This window comes from Lithobates pipiens, unplaced genomic scaffold, assembly GCF_037356315.1.
Source record: "Lithobates pipiens isolate NorthernLeopardFrog02 unplaced genomic scaffold, aLitPip1_a1.2 Scaffold_16, whole genome shotgun sequence".
Taxonomy (NCBI): Eukaryota; Metazoa; Chordata; class Amphibia; order Anura; family Ranidae; genus Lithobates; species Lithobates pipiens.
In genome coordinates this window covers 608,439,041-608,458,884 of record NW_027507748.1, presented here as the reverse complement: position 1 = coordinate 608,458,884, position 19,844 = coordinate 608,439,041, and the positions used below count along the sequence as shown (strand labels likewise).

Here is a 19,844-nt window from a genome sequence, read left to right as displayed (position 1 = left end):
TTTGCACAGAGCACTAATAATGTTTTCATTACGTATGTATATTCTTTAGAGTCTGATCAGAAACTAGCCTGCGTATGTACTGCTTCAGTTACGTCCCTTTTTACAGGGGAAAAGGGGGGGAAAAGATGTGACCCAAAAGAGGGGGAACAGCAGATCCCCTGGTACCATTAAAAAAACTAGTTAAATCGGGCTGGTAACACGTTTGAGACAAAAACACTGTACAAGTAAGCATTAAAAACCAGCGCATTTCGCAAAACAAATTCAAAATTTAGAATTTCTTTTTCAGGGTTCACGCTGTGATGATGACCAGCTGAAATATATAAAAAATGCTCACCACCAAAATAATACATCAAATACCTGCATGGTAATAGATATTCTCTACCACATATAAATAGTGCAATGAATTATGATGGAGGAAGGAAAAAAAAAGGGGGGGGGGGGAACCAGGGATATAAATACCAGGGAGAGAAAGAACATCATGGGGGACATATAAAAAAGAATGATGGTTGCCGGTGGCTGCAGCTGTTAGTGGCTGTACGAACAGTCAGATTACCTGCAGGGATCACGACTGGATGCACATGTGGTGCTAGCCGCTCACACCTGTCCAACACAGCACTGGGAATCAGCAAATTCCTGCCACTGGCATTTTCACCTTGTGAATATAGCACTCTGTAATTGATCATACCTGGCTATGCACTCACCCCTTCTCTTCTTCAGTACATTGGGTGTGGCTGTAAGCCATCTATGCAATCATTCTGAGCCCAACACTGTTCAACTTCCTGTGACTGGAATCATGAAGATCCACTGCTGAGGAGTGGAATACTGGAGTGAGAGGGCAGGAAGTGCAATTCTACTAAAGAAAAAGAGGGTTTCCAAGTAAAACATCATAAAACAACCATAAGACCCCCTTTTACACTGAGGTGTTTTTCAGGCGCTTTTGGGATCAAAATAGTGTCTGTTATGCCGTGTACACACGATCGGACTTTCGGCCAGGCTAGGTCTGGGGGACCAGAATCCGTCGGACAATTCGACTGTGTGTGGGCTCCAGCTGACTTTTTTTTCCCCAAAAGTCCGACAGACCTAGAAATAAAACATGTTTCAAATCTGTCCGACGGACTCGGCTTTCTAGCGTGCAAACCGTTCGTCTGTGTGCTAGTCCGACAGACCAAATACGACGCAAGGGCAGCTATTGGCTACTGGCTATTGAACTTCCTTGCTTAGTTCCGTTTACGTCATCACGTTCAAAACTAACGGACTTTCAAACGGACTTAGTCCGGTCGTGTGTGGCCAAGTTTGTTTGTTCAGAAAGTCCATCGGACCTCCACCGAAAGTCCATCGGGAAGACCGTTGGACCTAGTCCTTTGAAAATTTCGGTCGTGTGTATGCGGAATAAAGCGCCTGAAAAACACCTCCCCTGCAGTTCCAGTGTGAAAGCCAGAGTGCTTTCACACTGGGGCTGTGTGCTGGCAGGACACTAAAAAAAGTCCTGCAAGCAGCAGCTTTCGGGTGGTGAAGGAGCGGTGTATACACCGCTCCTGTACATTGAGATTGATCATTTTTAGTATTTGGGTTTACAAGACTTTAATATTCTTGGACACTGTTCCCTGTGCATTTATCTCTATTTCATATGTGAACTAACAGCACGCCACTTTGCAAGCTGCTAGTTACTGGAGCACACTGTCTTCCAAAAGTGTCAGGTCTCAGAGCATGTTGTCTGAGACAGGCTTTAGACCACCACTTTATGAAACATATTTCATTCCAAACATTATTATTATTATAATAGACAATTTATATAGCGCCAACAGTTTACGCAGCACTTTACAATGTATAGGGGGGGCAACACAATTACAGTACAATACAAAAGGTATAGGAGGTACAAACATTGCATTCAAACACACCACAATAATGTATACCTTACAATAAACTGAATTCAATTTTGCCAAGAATTCTGTTTTTACTTAAGACTTGTGAAATCATGTAAACTTCTAGCACACATTTAGGTTTTGTGGTCTTAGAGATGGATTCTACCTTCTAAGGAAACATGAAGTTAACTAAAATCCTTGCTTTCACTAAATCACTCTGAATAGGATGAAGTGTTTAGGATACATTTCAAGTGCCTGTTGCTCGGATATGTTACAAATACCGCAGGTAATCCTCTGCTTTCTTAAGCTATTGAAAGGATGTTAAGTTCAAGTTCGCAATGTTTATGTGTTTAAGCAGAGCAGACAAAAGTTACTCTCATAAAACCACACTTTACAAAGGTGTAAAGCAGACATGGGAGATTTTATAGTTTCTAATTGCTCGTAAAACACAACATTTCTTCACTTATTTGTAAAATAAATGTGAGTTAGTGATTTATTGGAGTCCCGAGACATATTTGTGAACAAAAGTGAAAAAAAAGAAGAAAGAAGAAAATCCAAATGTGGCTAGCACTAGAAACCTGAAGGAAAAGGACATGGGGGTGACAGGAAGATTTCAGCAAAAGGACATGGAGTTGGCAAGAAGCCTTCAGCAAAAGGACATGGAGTTGGCAAGAAGACTACAGCCAAAGGACATGGAGGTGGCAGGAAGACTTCAGCAAAAGGACATGGAGGTGGCAGGAAGACTACAGCCAAAGGACATGGAAGTGGCCGGAAGACTACAGCAAAAGGACATGGAGTTGACAAGAAGACTGAACCAAAGTGACACAAAGGTGGCAGAAAAACTGGACTAAAGGCATATGGAGGCGACAGGAAATTTGGAGCAAAAAGGTCACGGGGGTGATAGGAAAACTGGACCAAAAGGACATGGAGGTGACAGGAAAACTGGAGAAAATGGACAAAGAGGCGACAGAAACGCTGATCCAAAAAAGGACATGGAGGTGACAGGAAAACTGAACCAAAAGGTTATGGAGGTGGCAGGAAAATGCAAACAAAGGGTCAAGGAGGTGACAAGAAAGCTGGAGCAAAAGGACGTGGAGGTGACAAGAAAGCTGGAACAAAAAGTCATGGATGTGGCAGGAAAACTCAAGCAAAAGGTCATGGAGGTGACAGAAAAACTGGAGCACTGAATAAGCATTGTTGTGTGTGATGAAACCCCATCTACCTTCCTACCGTTCAGTGCTCTAGTGCTGTGATGTTTTAATATGTATGTGACACTTCAATAAGGTATTTACACTTCCAGGGGAGTGTGTTGCCATTTCATTTCTATTGTTGGGCTCTCGGAGGCGGGATGGACCCTTCTGTCTGTGGATTGCATATGGGGCTTAGTGTCCTTGCCTGGGGCGGTGTAGCTGTCTGTGTGAACATAGAGGTGACAAGAATACTGGAGCAAAAGGACATGGAGACGATATGAAAACCAAAACAAACAGACATGGAGGTGATCCAAAATTGAATCAATAATTAAAAGCCAGAATCCTATTTATAGTACATTCACTTGGCTGAGACACAAAGCCATGTAGCCATTGTGTGCCAGTGTACAAATGTGCCTATATATGTCCAGAATAGCAGCACACTCTTCAACAAGACATTGACCTGACCTTGACCATTGCTGACCTTGTTGTGCAACTCTCCTCTTTCATGGAGCCTTAGTGACAACATGGCTTGTACCCAAACCAAGAATATCCTACTAAGCCTCCTGCTGACCTCAGGTCTGTTCTGTTTCTCTATTATTTCTGTCTCTGGTCACCAATTCTGTCCTGCTTTCTGATCACAATACTTCTCTCCGGTCTCGTCCTGCAGCACATCTTACATTCATATCTGACAAGGAATGCTTTGACAGTCATATAATTGACCTCTTGGCCAATATCATATCCCGAGCAGCCAACCAAGAGGCCATAAACTTGGCACCCAGAAGTAGTCAAGGAGAAGAAGACAGTGGTTTGTGAGGGATTTAACTGCTGTATCGCTGTCATGAAAAGGGAATTTCTGGCATTTTAGTTCCCCTTTACCTTTGGACAGTGCTATTTGTTCCATGTGCATGTGGACTAAGGGATATGCAAAGTTGTGAATGGGCTCATATAGTTTTCCCTATCACACTGAAATGAGTGGATTTTGCAGAACAGTTGTTTGGACCTTGTACATGGTTTACTCATAAATAAAAAGTAAATAGGACTCAGAGACTGGAGTGCATGCTGAAAGGATGTTCCTATATTTAAATATAGTTAACAATAGTGGACATTTTTAGACTGTTACACCTAAACCCCAACCTAAATCTTCCAAACATAGTTCTGCACCCCTCACTTCCCTAATTTTTATACTCAACTTCAGCACACTCCACACTAACGTGTACCTCACTTTGGATTTGCTGGCCCTCAATGTCTTCATAATGAATTCAATGCAGTCCTTGTAGGCTTGTTAGGACAGGCAGTCAGGAGATTGCTCAGCCTCCAGCAAACACATACAGTAAATTAGTAGACACAAATGAAAATAATGTGTCATTGTTTTCCATTTGTATGTGTGGCCAACTCTCCCTGTACCACCTCATTACTCCCTTCTAAATACAGATGAAGCCAAGTACAATTACACGCACTCTATCCTCAGCACCCTGTGGTTAGTATAAAGTGTACAGAAAGCTGAGCCACACCTAGAAAACAACAGTGCAATATTTATCACAGGATGCATAGGTTAAAAAGCTTCAGCTGCTTGCATGATCTGGATGGGTATATCACTGCTGAGTTTGGAGAGCTCTTGCTTTGACATAATGTGGCTGCACAAGATTGAGGCACATCCCACTCTAATTTCAGTTTCTGGAAAGCATCATGACAAATCACACTACACAACAAACACTATACTAATTTCAGTACCCCATGCAACCCCATCCAGTGCACCTAGGACTGTTCTACAGTCCAGCAAGAACTAAAGAACTTGATTGAATGTCTCTTAATGCTCATACTGCCCTAAAAGTCTTAACCACCATGAATTTGTATAAACATTTGGGGCAGCTGACAGGGATGTCTATATGCTGCTGTGAGACTTAAATCCCCTGTGGCATTCGGTGGGCAGTACTGAATAGGTCCATGCTTTAACTGTCCTGCAAACAAGTTCAATGTATGCAAAGACTTGTTTTGAATTTATTTTTAATCATTCTTTTTAGTTTTTCTTTTCTTTCTTATTTTTTTTTTCTTGCTTAGATTTTGGATGGCAGAAAATTATATATAAATTTCTTAGCTATTAATTTTGAGTGGAAGATTTACACCACTTTCATAGACACTACAATTTGGCTTGGCACCTTTGTTATACTATGGCTTAAGTTATGATTTTATTATATTTAGTTAATACATTTATATAATGCCTTAGCATTTAAATATATTGTACAGTAAGTTGAAATATTTTTTTACTCATAATATAAATATATAATTATACATATATAAATGTAGCAGCTACATGTCCCTTGAGCTCTTTTATAACATCCTGATTGCCTGATGTGATTTTAGAACATTCTTGGGTTTATCTCTATCACCAACACTGTGAGTGTGTTTATTATATCATGTTATTGTTATATGGCCATTTACTTTTATAGTATTGTAATAAAATGTTTGTTGTATTCTTTAGTCATATTATCTTTTGTAGAAATTAACCATTGCACCAACCCCTGAAGAAGAAAATGAAATTTGAAACGCGGTGGGGTTTAATTTATGTACCAATTACATATTTGGTTATTAAGTCAACCATTTTTAATTGTTTATTCTTAATATTTGTACAATAAACTTTTGCATTTTATATTTGTACATTCTTGTTTGGTGCCTTTAAAATTCTCATCCAATATAATTTTTTTGCTACAATTTACTGAGAGATGCGGCATTGATTGCCTGCCTGACATAGCTGGGTAGATAAAACATGGGGAAATGTGCATGTATTGCAGAGATGTACTATATATATATTTTGTTTTTTTATGATAATGCTGTCCTAATATGGACTTTAAATGAACATACTGTATGTAAAAAACGTTAAGTTCTCTAAGAGAAAAAAATAATATTTTAAAAATTTATTTACATACCATGAAATATAAAAACAGCAATAGTGACCTTAAAAACAAATCACATTGACTTTGCACTTTACATGAATTTACAATACAAAGAAAACAGGAAAAAGATAGAATGTAAATAAAAACATGTAGCACAGAATTCTGCTTGTCTTTACACAAGGATTTAAGTGGTATGATGTAATAGATTGCACAGATTAGTACCTGAAAACGCCTCTGTCACATGATATAGGTTGATGTCACAATGAACCAATGTTTAATAGATGAAATGATAGTCATGCCCCTGAGCAGCATTATCTTGTGTTTGCTCTGCTTGGGCAGTGCTTATTTGAAAAAATGACCCTTTAAACTCAATCAAGAAGTGTTCTGAATACACAATACAAAAAACTGAAGTAGTGTAAACATGAAAGTCAAAGTGAGAGTTGGTAAGAATTTTTTCCAAATGTGAATTACAGCACAAGTACAATAGTAATAGGTGTATTGTCAGACAAATACTACTCTTACATTTAGTTTGTTCTTTAATAGATGTATTTGCAGGTTTTTTGACAGAAATTTAGAGGAATAGTAAATCTGATATTTAGAAACTGTAACAATCCAAATAGCGTGCTTTGATTGTTTTTTGTAAATAAATAACTAAAAAACATTGTACTAATAAAAAAAGCCTCAGAAAGAGACTGATCGTATCTGACAACACATTCTAAGCCACTGACCCAGAACAAGCATGTAGTAATGGAAGTCATACTTTTACTTCACATACTCGTTCTTGGTTAATGAGTCAGAAAAGCATTGCAGCAAGGCAATTTGTGTTTTCAGGAAATTACAGCATTGGTAGGCTACATATTCTTCTCAAGATGGCTTTCATTTAAAGGATCCTTGACTGTATATGCCCATGTCACCTGCGTGTGATACATAGGGGTCTAGTTATAAAACATTTGTTGGATGAATGTCGCAAGCATTCATTCAGGCTGTTTGATTTTTCCTTAAATTTTCTCTAATACTAGGACCTTCCTATGATTTTTACCTCCATCTAGTGGTCAAAATGCAGTATATTTTTCTGAAATACCTCAAATTAGATATATACTGCCCCCCCCCCCCATAAATATTTGGTAATCAATGACAATGTGCCTTTTGACTTACTAGAAAATCTGACTACTCTAGGATAAATTTATTTCCCTCGCATATCCCCCCTCCCACGTCATAGCCCTTCCCTCTTTTGGAAGTATCTAATTAATACCTGTTCTGGCCCAGCTCCTCCATGCTCTCTTCACCTCCCTACATAACTTTTTATATAGCAGTAGGGGGGGAGCAAAGGGGAAACTATAGAGTGTCACTTTTACTGACATCTGAGTCTGCTGGGGCTACTGACATCATATCCAAGATATGACCCAGCAGCAGTTGGAGAGCTTTTGGAAGTCTACGCCAGGGAGGCTTTTACCGGTGAATAACATGCACAGTATACATTACATGCACATATTTCAATGGAAGATTTTTGTTGAAATGAATGGCCTGGCGACAAGTTCTTACTAAAATAACTGCTATACTACTGTCTAAGGAAACAACTGCACCCCACAGCTCTTAGCAGCCATTTAGATTCAAACGTTTATTGTCCAAATGTCACTTTCCAGTGCAGATATGAATCCATTTAATTGCTCTTATTTATTGGACACAATTCTCCCCTCTGACAATTTTATACTGTGGACGTAGAATTACCGACATCCATATACAAACCAGCATATAACGATTTCTCTGTCAAAAGTGAGGAAAGGCATTTTCCAGTCCTGTCTGTATTGGTAATGGAAGGTGAACACTAAGCCCTTGTACGCACGGTCGGAGATTCCGACAACCAAATCCGTTGGATTTTGTCCGAAACTGTTGTATACACACGGTCGGACGAAGTTGTCAGAAAATCCGATCGTTCAGAACGTGATAAAGTTTTTTCGTTACGACGGGACTACGTTCACGCTAGTAGCCAATAGCTTTGGTGTAGGAATTTGATCTGAGCATGTGTGGCACTTTGTCCGATCGGAATTCTCTACACATGATCGGAGTATGTCCGATCGGAGCATTTTGTCGGAAAATATTTCCGGCAAGTTGGAAAATTTGGTCCGACGGATATTCCGACGGAAACAGTCCGATTCAGACCACACACAGTCGGAATATCCGACAAAACGCTCCGATCGGACACATTCCCTCGGAATCTCTGACCGTGTGTACAAGGGCTAAGGGATAGTGAGAGGATCACTCAGGAAGTGAAAACCTGAGCTTCTATATAATACATTTAAGTAGAATATAAAAAAAAAACTCCATGGGGAGAAATTTGAGGTTATTGAAAAAAAAAAAAAACGCACATACCTCTATTCTGCAGAATCGCCAACTCTAACCCCAAGAACTGAGGGATCACATGACTGCTGAATGCTCAGTTCTTGGTCAGCTCTGAGCAAAGAGCAGTGGCTAACATTCACCACTCTCTGCTCTGCCCCTCCAGCGCTCACTGGAGCGCCAGGCAGGAGAGGAGGCAGGTGCAGCTGACTTTGACTCTCAGCCGAGTGCAGGAGCTGAAGCCAGCTGTCAAACAGGCAGCTGAGTGGATTCTGAACAATATGGTCGAGATCATTTCAGAGCCTGCAGCGGCTCTATGACATCAGTTGATAGCAGGCTTTAACCCACTGTTGGCTGATTCTGGGTCACAGGAGAGCACAAGTAAATGACCCACCAGAGAAGTATGTCCAAAAAGCCTTGACCATCTCTTTAAAATATGAATTTGTACAACAAATGCATTTAAAAAGTCTATAAAATCAACCCTCCAAGTATTTATTCTAATATAAAAGATACTTTATTAATACCAATTGGTATTTCCAAAGTGAGCAAAGTCCTTTCTTGTATAGAGAGAGGTATAGACTCGATCGAGAGAGAGAGAGAAATTTTTTGCCCCTGTACAAATCATTAGTAAGACCTTATCTGAAATATGCAGTTCAGTTTTGGGCACCCGTTCTCAAAAAGGATAATCGGGGAACTGGAGAAAGTGCAGGGAAGGGCAACCAAACTGATAAGAGGCATGGAGGAGCTCAGCTATGAGGAAAGATTAGAGGAACTGAATTTATTCCCTCTTGAGAAGAGGAGATTAGGAGATTATCACCATGTATAAATATATAAGGGGTCCATATAGTAAACTTGGTGTTGAGTTATTCACTTTAAGGTCATCACAGAGGACAAGGGGGCACTCTTTACGTCTAGAGGAAAATAGATTTAATCCCCAAATACAGATTTATTCATAGTAAGAGCTGTGAAAATGTGGAGTAGACTCTCTCAAGAGCTGGTTCTGGCCAGTTCAATAGATCGATTTAAAAAAAGGCTTGGATTCTTTCCTAAATGTTCATAATATAACTGGATACTAACATTTATAGGTAAAGTTGATTCAGGGAATATCCAATTGCCTCTCGGGGGATTAGAAAGAATTTTTTCCCCCTGGTGGAGCAAATTGGAACATGCTTTGTTTTGTTTTTTTTGCCTTCCTCTGGATCAACTGTGGGTATAGGATTGTGCATATGGGATTGTATGATAATTTTTTTCTCTTTACCTTTTATAGATTAAACTAGATCAGTGGTTCTCAACTCCTGTCCTCAGGACCCAAAAACAGGTAAGATTTTAAGTATTACCTTAGGGAGATGCAGACTAGAATACTGCAATCACTGAGCAACAAATATCACCTGTGATGTATTTCAGTTATCTTGCAGACCTGGCCTGTTAGTGGGTCCTGAGGACAGGAGTTGAGAACCACTGAACTAGATAGACTTGTGTCTTTTTTCAACCTGACCAACTATGTAACTATGTATCACCCATAAAACAGGATGGAATACATATTTGTATCACATAGTGCTTTTTGAGATTTGTATTCCATCTTGTTTTTGGGTGATACCAATTGGTAATAATAAAGTGTATTTTGTATTAAGATGCATGCTTGCAGGTTGATTCTGTAGGCCCTTTGAGTGCATTTGTTATAGGGGTGTCTTTAATCTCTTCTGGACCCCCACCATTGTTTTACATGATGACTTTGAAGGAGGATATTGTTATGGCAGCAGCTAGCTGCCATAACCCCGACATCCTCTTCTTCAACGGGCGGTCCGCTACAAGATAAAAGTGGTCATTGCGGCAGATTCGCCGCAAGATCACTTTTATCGGTGGCAGGAGAGGGGCACCCCTCCCGCCATGATCCAGTGCCCTCCGGCGCTTACCAGAGCGAGTCTGTCCCCTTGCTGGGTATGGAGACGAGGGGAAGATGTCGCCATCTTTGTCTCCATATCACTACAGGGTGGAAGCAACGTCAAAAGTCACTTCCGCTCATAGCTCTTAAAGAGCCTTTTTTTCTTTTTTTTTAAATGACAAATTATTATTTTTTTCATTGCATTGTAATGTAAATATGAGATCTGAGGTCTATTTGACCCCAGATCTCATATTTAAGAGGCCCTGTCATGCTTTTTTCTATTACAAGTGATGTTTACATTCCTTGTAATAGGAAAAAAAGCAACACATTTTTTTTTTTAAAGTGTAAAAAAAAAAAAAAAAAAGTAAAATAAATAAGATTTTTTTTTTTAAACACACCCCGTCCTGACGAGCTCACGTGCAGAAGCGAACGCATACGTGACTAGCGTCCGCATTTGAAAATGGTGAAAAAAACACACATGTGAGGTATCGCCGTAATTGGTGGAGCAAGAGCAATAATTCTAGCCCTAGACCTCCTCTAACATAAAACATGCAACCTGTAGAATTTTTTAAATGCCGCCTATGGAGATTTTTAAGAGTAAAAAATTGTCCATTCCACGAGCGGGCGCAATTTTGAAGAGTGGCATGTTGGGTATCAATTTACTCAGGATAACATTATCTTTCACAATATAAAAAAATTGGGCTAACTTTACTGTTGTCTTATTTTTTCATTCAAAAAAGTGTACTTTTTCCAAAAAAAAGTGCGCTTGTAAGACCGCTGCGCAAATACTGTGTAACAGAAGGTTCTGCAACGACCACCATTTTATTCTCTAGGGTGTTAGAAAAAAAATTTATAAAATGTATGGGGGTTCTAAGTAATTTTCTAGCAAAAAAAAAATGTTTTTAACTTAACAACAAATCTGAGAAAGAGGCTCAATCAAAGTGATTAAAGTGACTATCACAATGGAAGTTGGAGAAATGCCATTGCTTGTCTGTCTAAAAAGAATAGATGCTTAGTTGTGTCTTAAAGTGGAACTAAATCCACAGATTTATCATCTTCCCCAAAGCAGTTACACTCGAGGCATATTTTCAATGATTCTGTTACAATTACTAGTGTGCTAATGTTAACTCTCAACTAAACTGTCATGCCATCAAATGTCTGGTGTCATAGCTGATCGTATATGGGGCATCATGGCAACTCTAGATCAAGCAGAGGCCAAGATAGCAGATTCCTTGGCTGTATAGGATAAGAGAGTTTAGTTCCACTATAAGTACTTTGAATCACAGCCACAGAAAAGGCATGACTGTCGAACCTCGTTATTTCTACACTTGGTTCAAGCATTAAAAAGGAGCGCTCATCAATGGCAGCCTCCCTGATCCTCTCATAATAGTGTCCCTTTAAGTGCTCTGTGTGTTGCCTCTGTCTTTTCTATATAGAACAGAGTGAGTATGCTGCTTTTTGGCATAACCCCAGGGATCCCAAAATGTGTTAAATATCTTTTTAACATAAATCTTTTAGGTGCTATAAAAACTCTGGCATTCAGTTTGTACTACCTGTGCCTAAGAGCAGAGGTCTTATCAAAGCACACAGGAACTTCAACTTGTGTATTAGACATTCATTTTTCATATGAACATGAAACTAATCTAAATGATCTAAGTTTAAACTTGAATTGGGTTTAAAAAAATAAAAATATTTTGCTGAACACCTAACAAGTGTAATAACTTTATCAAAAGTGTATTAGATTAAGTCAAGTTTCACTTACAATATGGGTATATATATATATATAAATATACACGCAAGCCTATATTACATTAAAATTACAAGGTTTGCAACATTTCCTCACATGGAACAAAAATACACACAATGCTCCTTCCTCTTGGTTTCATCCATTAGGACTGCAAGCTCTAGGTTTCTAGGTTTCAAGGTACCACGAGGCAAATTCTTAATCTAGGCTGTAACCATCAAATTTGGCAACTTAAAATACTAATGAATGAATTGGGGATATAGGAAACATACTGATAGCAGGTCAGAGGACAACAAACCCAGCAGACTATACACACTCCATTTAACTCAGTACATCAAGAGTAACGATGCAAGGTGGTAACCCCTTAAAAAATGTTGAGAAGCACTGGATAAAATTGTTTCAGACCTCCCGTTCTGCTTGGGGTGCTGTATACTGTCTACCATCAATCCAGTTTTGAAAGAGTCATTACTGTAAAATTTTAGATATTCGTTTTATTTTATACTTTGTAATAAAATATTCTGGTTTTAGCTATATATTGTTTTGTTCACTCTATGGTGATACCATGAAAGTCCATAGTGCCTCATTCTCATGTTTTTTGTCCAATGCACTAACATGGTAGTTTTCAAATTAGCACCCAACAGGATAGTGCTGGGTACATTGACTGGGACATTTTTTTACTCAGATCCAAACACTACAGACATGTATGAAAAATCATAAACTGGGTAATTTAGGTGATGTTAAGTAGTCAGGTGGATGGCAGTTTCTACGCTTTCAGCATTTGAAGAGGTAGGCAGCTTTCTGTACCATAGGTAGTGCATAACGGAAAGAAGGTAGGTCCTAGCATAAATGGGTTGTCACCACATTTTTGCCATTTCAGGCACCCGCTACTGTCAGAGTAACCCACCAGTGCCATCACCCAACTGGATACTGGCATTGTTCAGATAAGAATTTTCTTGCCTAGCTCCTTCATGAAAAAGTTGATTGAAAAACCCTCTTTTTGTCAAGGTAATTGGGTGCTGTCAGGGCCACCCATGGAGTAAATGTGGACAGATTCAGAAGGGATTGGCTGAAAGTCACTCTGCTTATAGCCAGATTTAGTTGTTCCTGCAGAACCCTGTTGCAAAAGGAATTGGGAAAATGCATCCTTGCAAACAGGAAGTAGAAACACTACTTCACGTATGTGCTTCACTCAACCACAAAAGTGGCTTTTAATTACAGAACCTATGTGTTTGCTTAGATTGTTTTTTGTGACTTAAATCTCCAATGATGCATTGTAAAAAGTGACTTAAAAAAGTTAACTCACCTAGCCAACTTGTCCTGTTGGTTTAACATTTAATCAATTTCTAAAACAAGAAAAAGTGCCTTTGGTAAACTCAATAGCCAATTCTATGTTTAATATTCTAACCTGCCCTGACAGCAAGGAAAGTATGTGCTAATGGGTATTACAGTACATGTCCAAAACAAACGGAAGTTCTTTCTGTAATCTGAAAAACGCACAACACTTTCAGCTGCACATCCTATTAAATTGTAATTTAGACGTCTTTGGTAAATAGGGGATGGCCAAGAACTACCGTGAGTACCATCAGAGACCAGTTTGAACTGAACTTCTTTTTTCATGGATATTCTTTGTTTGACAAGAGATGCAATAGAATATGTCCATTGTTTCATTGCAAGTGTGGGGCATAAAACAGATTAACAGGTAATCCTGGACACAGATGAGGTCATATTTAATCTAGAGAACTAACCACAACTTCCAAACAAATAGTAAAGTAGTAGTAAAGTCATACCAGGGTGTATATAGTAAAACATTTAAATGTTGTGCTACAATAAATGGATCTAGAAATTGTCCCCTAAAGGAAAATAATAGGTAGATCTGGGGTTTAGACTCCAAGAAGTGGCTATAAGGTTCAGATGCATTTAAGTAGATCTCCATTAAGTAGATCAAAAGTTTTTTTCTATATGAAGTGGGTCTATGGTTCAGTCTGTAATGAAATGGATCTCCAAAATGTGGATATAAGGTTCCATCTCCATGAAACGGATCTCTATAAAGTCGATCTATGGTTCAGTCCCCATGAAGTCGATCTAGAGTTTGGTCACCATGAGGTGAATGTAAAATTGATGCTCCAGATACAGTACCCAAATGTTCGCTAAAAAAAAACAAAAAAAAACAAAAAGGTTGATGGTTCACTTTTGTGAGGTGGATCTTCAATGCAATTCAGTCTCTATGAAGAGGATTTAGGGTCCAATCTTCATAATGTTGAGCTTTTATTGAATGAATGTAAAATTCATGCTCCGCAAAGAAGTTTCAGTGTTAAGAACTGAAAGGCTGACCTCTGTGAGGCGGATCTATAATTTAATCCAGTCTATATGAAGAGAATCTAGACATTGATCTGCAAGACATGGATGCAGAAGGCAATCTCAGTCAGGTTCATCCACAATGTGACCTTCAGTACAGCAATCAAGATTAATGGTCTTGATAAAAAATTCCACTTAGAAGAAATGGGTTTACAGTTTGACCACATTATATGAACAAACAAGTCACTCTTCATAAAGATATCTAGAAGTGGGACTCTCCAATGGAATTAATTCAGAATTAGGTCTTGATTAACTTCGGCATTTCCAACACTGTATCCAGCACTGTGCAAAACAATCCTTCAGCATTCCTGCAAAAAAAAAAAAAAAAGAAGAAAATAAGAAAAAATAAAACTTTGTAACTTCTGTTCATTAATAAATAATAAGACAGAAAGCACTACAACACTTCATACACATGCTAGCGTGTTGCAAAATGCACTATACAGCATACCACAATGCTCGGCAATATGTGTTGTAAATGCTTCCTTGCAGTGTTTTTCCCTTCCAGGAAAAAAAAACTTGGCTTGCAATGTTTCTTTCAATTTGCTAACACATTTGACTATTTCAGGAAGAGTCAATACCCTAGAACAGTGGTCTCCAAACTGTGGCCCAGGGGCCGGATGCCGGCCCTTTGCTTGCTTTTACCTGGCCCTTGGGATGCCATTGTATACACCAATGAACTGCACATTTCCTTCCAATGACACCAACAATGGGGCACATTTCTTACCAATGACATGAATGGCGGGGTACAGTTCCTCCCAATGACACCAACAATGGGACCCAATGAAACCAATGATGGAGCACAATTCCTACCAATGACACCAATGATGGGGCACATTTCCTACCAATGGCATCAATGATGGGGCACAGTTCCTCCTAATGACAGCAACAATGGGGCCCAATTCCTACCAATGACTCCAATGATGGGGGATTGTATACTTCCACTGGCAGTGGGACATTTGGTACTCCCGATGGCCACAGTCCGGCCCTCCTAAAGTCTGAAGAACAGTAAACTGGCCCTTTGTTTAGAAAGTTTGGAGACCCCTGCCCTAGAACTGCCTCCTTTCTCTCCTGCCATGTCATAGCCCTCTCCAGGAGTGTCTAATTATGGTTTGTGCTGGTCATGCTCCTCCAACTCTCTACTCACCTCCCTACATATCTTTTTTATGTAGCAGCTGGTGTGAGGAATGAAGAAGAATACTAGAGAGTTTCACTTGAGTGACAGTTCTGATTCTGTTGCAGCTGCTAACATCACATCCAAGATGTCTCAAGCCTTTTGGATGTGTACATAAGGCAGCTTTTTTACTGGTAAACAACATGCCTAAAATATATGTTACATTTACATTATATGGAGATCGTAAATGCCTCTTCTGATTGTCTCCAATACATTTCACCAAAATGACAAGCTTCGCTGAAATGTTCCATTTATCACACACATTTGGGTAAAGTTGGCGAATATGGGGCTCCCAATGGAAGGTATGCATGTGTCATACCTAGCCAATCCCTGTGGAAGCTGGAAATCACTGTAGTAGGCACTGCTACAACAGTGATTGCTGGTAGCTTCTGAGTACCATGCTCGAGTGCTGTCCTACCAGATATGACACATGCATACTTATAGTACATTGGTCCAAGATGGATCAATGTAATTATGCAAACTTGGAATTCAGCTTTAAAATAAATATGGATAGACAGCAAGCATGTTTAGGAGGACATACAGAATCTCTTCTACAAAACATTCCAAAAATGTTTAGTGTGAGACAACTATCTACTTTTGTAGATACAATATTATAACATGCATCAGATAACAGAATAGGTACTCTTAAAAAAAAAAAAAAAGTCCACATTTCGATTTCCATACTTAAGAGGTGCTTAATTACCATTTCACTTAAAGAACTAAATGTACCAATGCTGAGATGAAGTGTACAGGCATCCTAATCCTAAACCATAAGAAAAGACCTCTTAGTGCAGAAAACTGTAATTGGAGATTCCTGGAAGTGCTAAACATAGATGCTTCGGATTCTTAAGCGCTTAGAACTTTCCTATCATCACTTTAAAGAGAAAATAAATGGCTAAACCTTCTTGTGCTATAAAAGTCACCGATACATTTTACACAGGATAAATAAAATAGTTATAGTTTTCCTGTCACTGAAGACACAACAGGTACCATTGTTGGTAATGCAGTAAAAAAAAAGGCCGGAATCCAGCCTGCGGCATCAAGCAAGGTGCAGAATTTTCAGCTTGGCAAAAGTTCAGCAATCAGGAGTTATTTAACAGTTCATGTCTTCTACAGTTTACGATCTTCGATCATGTGCACACAGATGAGGCAACCAACATTAACCCCGGCAGTGACACAGATTGTTGGATGTTGAAACTATTGCAGGTTCAGCCTGCAGGCATGGTACTCTATGTATACTGCCATTTATTAAAGTGTATGGAAACCCTAACCCTGAATTGTACTTTTTTTTTTTTTATGTTTCTGCTTAATTTTGCTCTGGTAAGTACACAATTGAAAGTGTTTTGTTAGATCTGTTCAATAAGCAACAAATATCAGTTGACATTCCTAGACTTTGATTTACATTATAGACACTTTGCTTTGTACTCCTCCTGAAGAAGAGGGCTATTTGGCCTGGGAAACGTGTCAAGAAGTAAATGTGTCGAGAAGTCGTTGCCCTCTGCCCCCCCCCCCCCCATCAACCAAGCTGATAAAGGTTGACTTTATGCATACTGTGATATTGCTTGGCTATAGATGGATCATTGTTTTTGTTGATCAAAACACTGATCAGTGCTGCAGCCAATTGGCTGCATACACTGATCAAACAAAAAATTAACAACAGTCCCCTTCAAGAGGAGTTGATCATTAATAGACTGCTCACAAACAGGAACAGTCATAGACTATTCAAAATGTGTGCAGTCCTTGTTGATGCTTGGGAACTATGTACTAGTGGACATGTATACAGCGTACCTTTATCATCTGTAGTCAGTAGAAAGCTACGCCCCTTCCAGCTTCTCCTTCCGTCCACCCACTGCACTTGGCTAGGGAAGGAGGGAAGTGACATAATGCTCACGGGACTGATGGCTTTCCACTGTTATAGAAAAACAGAAGTTTGGCGGCAATGTCACTTCCATTTATGAAGTGGTTGCGCCCAACAGAGGACATGCCCGCTAGCAGGTCTGTGCATCACTATGGAAGCTACAGCAATGCACAGACGTGCATTAATGAAGCCAGAGAAGACTGCAAAGGACGTTTCTTTAGAAAGATAAAAAAAACTAAGCATGTAATTAATACAGGCTCATTTATGCCATTTCAAAAATTATTTTATAATGAGTTAAATTTACATAGTGATCCCTTTTGTGGTTGGTTGTTGGTTTTTTGAATCTTTTTACAATAAAGCGTGTGATTATCCACTTCCAAAAAAAAAAAAAAATGCAAACAGGCAAGATTTTTAATGCAGAAAAGGGACATGCAATGCTGAAGTTACTAAAGTCCGAGTGACATCATCTTTGCCTGTTTAATGGAAACAGCCAGGGATTGATACCTGGAAGTCAAGATGTCAATGGCTGGCGGAGAAGTCTGGGGGCATCACAGTGATGGAGAATATGTGAGAATAGTTCAACACACACGGGGCGGGCCCCGTTGGAGACCACTTGATCAGCGGGGACTAGCAGACAGACTAAGCAAGTGGACTTAAGGCTGTAGGCAAATGGCTGGGTCTGTGTGCGTTCCGCTTATGCAGAGTGGACATAGACACAGCCCGTTCTCTTCTATGGGCAGTCAGATGTAAATGTACCACCTGTCCGTTTACACCCGACTGCCATCTGATCCGATCCAGCCAGAGGGATGGGGATCGGATACCCATCCTTCTGTTTTTAGCATATAGGATGGGTCCAGATGTAAGCGGGTGTCAACGAACACATGTCTGTTGACACCTGCCACTCCACAGAAGAAACTGGAAGGTCTGATCGGGTCTGTCTTAAAAATTAAGAGGCAGACCCAATCGATCCAACGATGTGAAAGGGCCTTTAACTAGTCATGTAAAAAAGCTAATTTCTGTTTTCACATGATTGGAAAGTAAATATTCACACAGTTTTTGAAAATTCTTAACTCCCTTAGTTAAACAGTTTTCATTGAGCCTGGATTTCAGCTTTTATTTGCTTTGCGTTCAATAAGAAAGCTGAAAAAAAAAATGGAGCAAGGTAACAGTTATTCTTGCTTTGAATAAACATACCATATAAAGAAGAAATAGTATACTATTAGGCACACAAACCACAAAGATTTACTGGAAGAAGAACATTAGGAAGACCGATCTCCTTGGAACATGTTCAGACTAGAAGCGCAAAAGATTAAGAACAGATACAAGCAAGTATCTTGCATTCAGGGAATGAAAACTTTGAAAGGACCAAACTAATTTATATGCGTGAATGTCAAATGGTATTTGTGGCTCATGTTCCATAGTAAAATATAATCCACCAATAAGGTTCAGCTATAAACGTAAAAAAAAAAAAAAAAAAAAGTTGTTCACATTCTCGTATGGTTTGTTAACATTTTCTAGCACCCCATAATCTTTTCTTTATTTCCTATCTCATTATACTGTATGTCATATTATTGTGATCCAGCAGGGTCAACAGCATTGCTAAACTAAAGCTGACCATACACAGACTATCGATCGAACATTCATACTGAAACTTTGAAAAGTTATTTAAACATTCTTTCTTGCCATCATTGATGGCCGGCTCACAAATGAATTGCACAGGAATGCTGTCCATGTTCCTGTGCATTCCCATGCAGAGTGATTTTGCAGCCCTTTTATTCGAATTGGGCTGCAAATCGCACCACGAGGCAGAAAAAGTAGTGCATTCGATACTTTTCAAAAATGCACAGAAGCAAATCTCATTTTGGGTGTCATTAATATTTCCTTGGCACTTGTAGAAGAACACAAAGGCAATGTATTTCACACACGGTGCGTGAAACACACACAGAATGGGTCTTTCCCGCACCACGTTTTGGTGTGAATTGGCCCAGATAGTCAACGAATTTCCACTGAAAGCCATTAAAATTTTGTTTAGACCCGTTATTTGAATGGAATCCCAGACATATTAAACAGCTTTCATTACAATATGTAGGATTTTTGCTGAATGAAAACCACACTAAGGCCGCGTACACACGGGCGGACTGTTCGCCCAACTTTGTCCGCTGAACAGTGTTTGGGCGGACAGTCCGCTCGTGTGTGGGCTTTCAGCGGACAGTTTCAGCGGACAGTTTGACGAACAAGGTTTTTCACAAATTCCGTAAAACTGTCCGCTGAAACCTTGTTTCAGCGAACAGTCCGCTCGTGTGTAGGCTTGTTCGTCAAACAAAGTTGCGCGCATGCTCAGAAAGGATTTTCACGCCGAAAGTTATAATGCAGTGTATAGGACGTCGTATTTTTCGTCCCGTCGTACGTGCCGTTCACGTCATCGCGCACGGTTTCAGCAAACTGTTCGTTCGTCGTGTGTGGCCATGTCCGTCCATGCTAATTTTGAGCGGACTGTTTGCCGAAACTGTTTGACGGACAAAGTTGGGCGAACAGTCCGCCCGTGTGTACGCGG

At 39.5% G+C, this 19,844-nt stretch overlaps 1 protein-coding gene across 2 annotated transcripts in view; it reads right to left on the bottom strand.

Annotated features, from left to right (window-relative positions):
• Positions 1 to 5,949: 5,949 nt before the first annotated feature.
• Positions 5,950 to 19,844, bottom strand: part of TNFRSF19 (TNF receptor superfamily member 19) — a 158,030-nt gene continuing 144,135 nt past the window's right edge. For both annotated transcript variants that reach the window (XM_077484028.1, XM_077484029.1), the window contains exon 10: positions 5,950 to 14,569. Coding sequence is in view for 1 of the 2 variants with exons in the window: in XM_077484029.1 (XP_077340155.1) it covers positions 14,561 to 14,569 (9 nt within the window). In the remaining variant the exon portion in view is untranslated. The remainder of the gene's footprint in view (positions 14,570 to 19,844) is intronic.